At 65.3% G+C, this 1,396-nt stretch overlaps 1 protein-coding gene across 1 annotated transcript; it reads left to right on the forward strand.

Moving 5' to 3' along the window:
• L3040_008206 (uncharacterized protein) lies at nucleotides 1–1,044 on the forward strand (the record flags this gene model as incomplete). Its single annotated transcript, XM_007297158.2, has 1 exon — nucleotides 1–1,044. One exon carries the CDS (start codon nucleotides 1–3, stop codon nucleotides 1,042–1,044), a length of 1,044 nt encoding a protein of 347 aa, XP_007297220.2.
• Nucleotides 1,045–1,396: the final 352 nt, after the last annotated feature.

The following is a 1,396-nucleotide window of genomic DNA, read 5'->3' on the forward strand; positions in this document are numbered from 1 at the left end:
ATGCGAGCAAACGCCCCGTTCGACGCCCGAGCCTCCATGCTCTCTCCCCCCGAGCAGACCCCGCTCGACACCTTCGCGCGGGCGACCACGAACCCCGCCGTGGAGTACCCCATGAAGCGCCCCGCGGCCCCAACCCCCACGGGCCGACTCGTGGGGCCCATCTCGCCGCCCACCTCGCCCGAGACGAAGGGGATCAGCCCGGACGACCCGCGGAAGCTCTCCCCCGCCCGAGACCCCATCCTCTACCCCGAGAACGGCGAGAGCCTCCCCTCCCAGCCTCCCCTCTTCGCCCCCTCGCGGCTGGTCGGCGAGCATATCAAGGCCCGAGAATCGAGCACCTTCCGAGAGATCTCGCCCCCTCGCGACAGCGATTACGAGCTGGCGCTCACCTTCAAGTCGCAGGTCATGCAAGCCTTCGACTCCAACCGGCGCCTGTGGCGGGATCGGGAGATGGCGCAGCTGGCGGCCGACAACCTGTTGCGGAACGGCGGACGCCGCTACACGGCCATTGCTCCAGCACACACCGGCAGCGTCCGACACGTCCGCCCAACCCCCAAGATCTCCACCAAGCCCGGCCCGGCCCACCGCGTAGCCAAGCCGCCGCGGGCGCCCAAGCCCGCTCCCGGCGGCCGGGGGGCGACGCCGACGGGCGACGTGGCCAAGCGGGTCGCGCGCGAGGACAAGGACTTCAACTCGCTCGAGGACTTTAGCCCGGACGTCGCGACCCTCCCCAACAAGCCCCATTCGCTCAAGGTGGATTGGAAGGGGGCGCCGATCGACCTCCGAGCCGACCCGCACGCCCACCTCCTGCACCCCGACGAGCTCCACCTCGCGGCCAACCTCCGTCTCGACTGCGCGACCTACCTCACGTCCAAGCGGCGAATCTTCATCAAGAGGATCGAGGCGTACCGCATCCACAAGGAGTTCCGGAAGACCGACGCCCAGCAGGCCTGCAAGATTGACGTGAACAAGGCGAGCAAGCTCTGGCAGGCCTTTGACAAGGTGGGCTGGCTGGACCCCAAGTACATTGAGAAGTACGCCTAAGGACCTGTTCCCCCCTTCCCCCCGCACTTTTTTGCCCATCTGCTTTTCGCCTCCCGCTCTTCCTCTCGGCTCCCGCTGGTCCCGAGTACGAGACGTATACGATATCACGACCTCTTTTGTGTGTTTTTCAGCCTGCGCCTCCTTTTTTCGACCTCACTGCATTGCGACGGTTGTGCGCACCACTCATCCCCATATCATGACGGCAGGTGAGGAGAAAGTCCTCGTTCCATCCGCATCCGGACACGTGCTCTCTACGTGGCAGTCAGATGCCGGGATCGGAACCTGGTGAGCCCGACGAATAATGGATACAGGTGAATGTGCGAGATGGACCTACATGTTGCGTTGCATTTTG

This window comes from Drepanopeziza brunnea, assembly GCF_022702325.1.
Source record: "Drepanopeziza brunnea f. sp. 'multigermtubi' strain 214-2 chromosome Unknown ctg15, whole genome shotgun sequence".
Taxonomy (NCBI): domain Eukaryota; kingdom Fungi; phylum Ascomycota; class Leotiomycetes; order Helotiales; family Drepanopezizaceae; genus Drepanopeziza; species Drepanopeziza brunnea.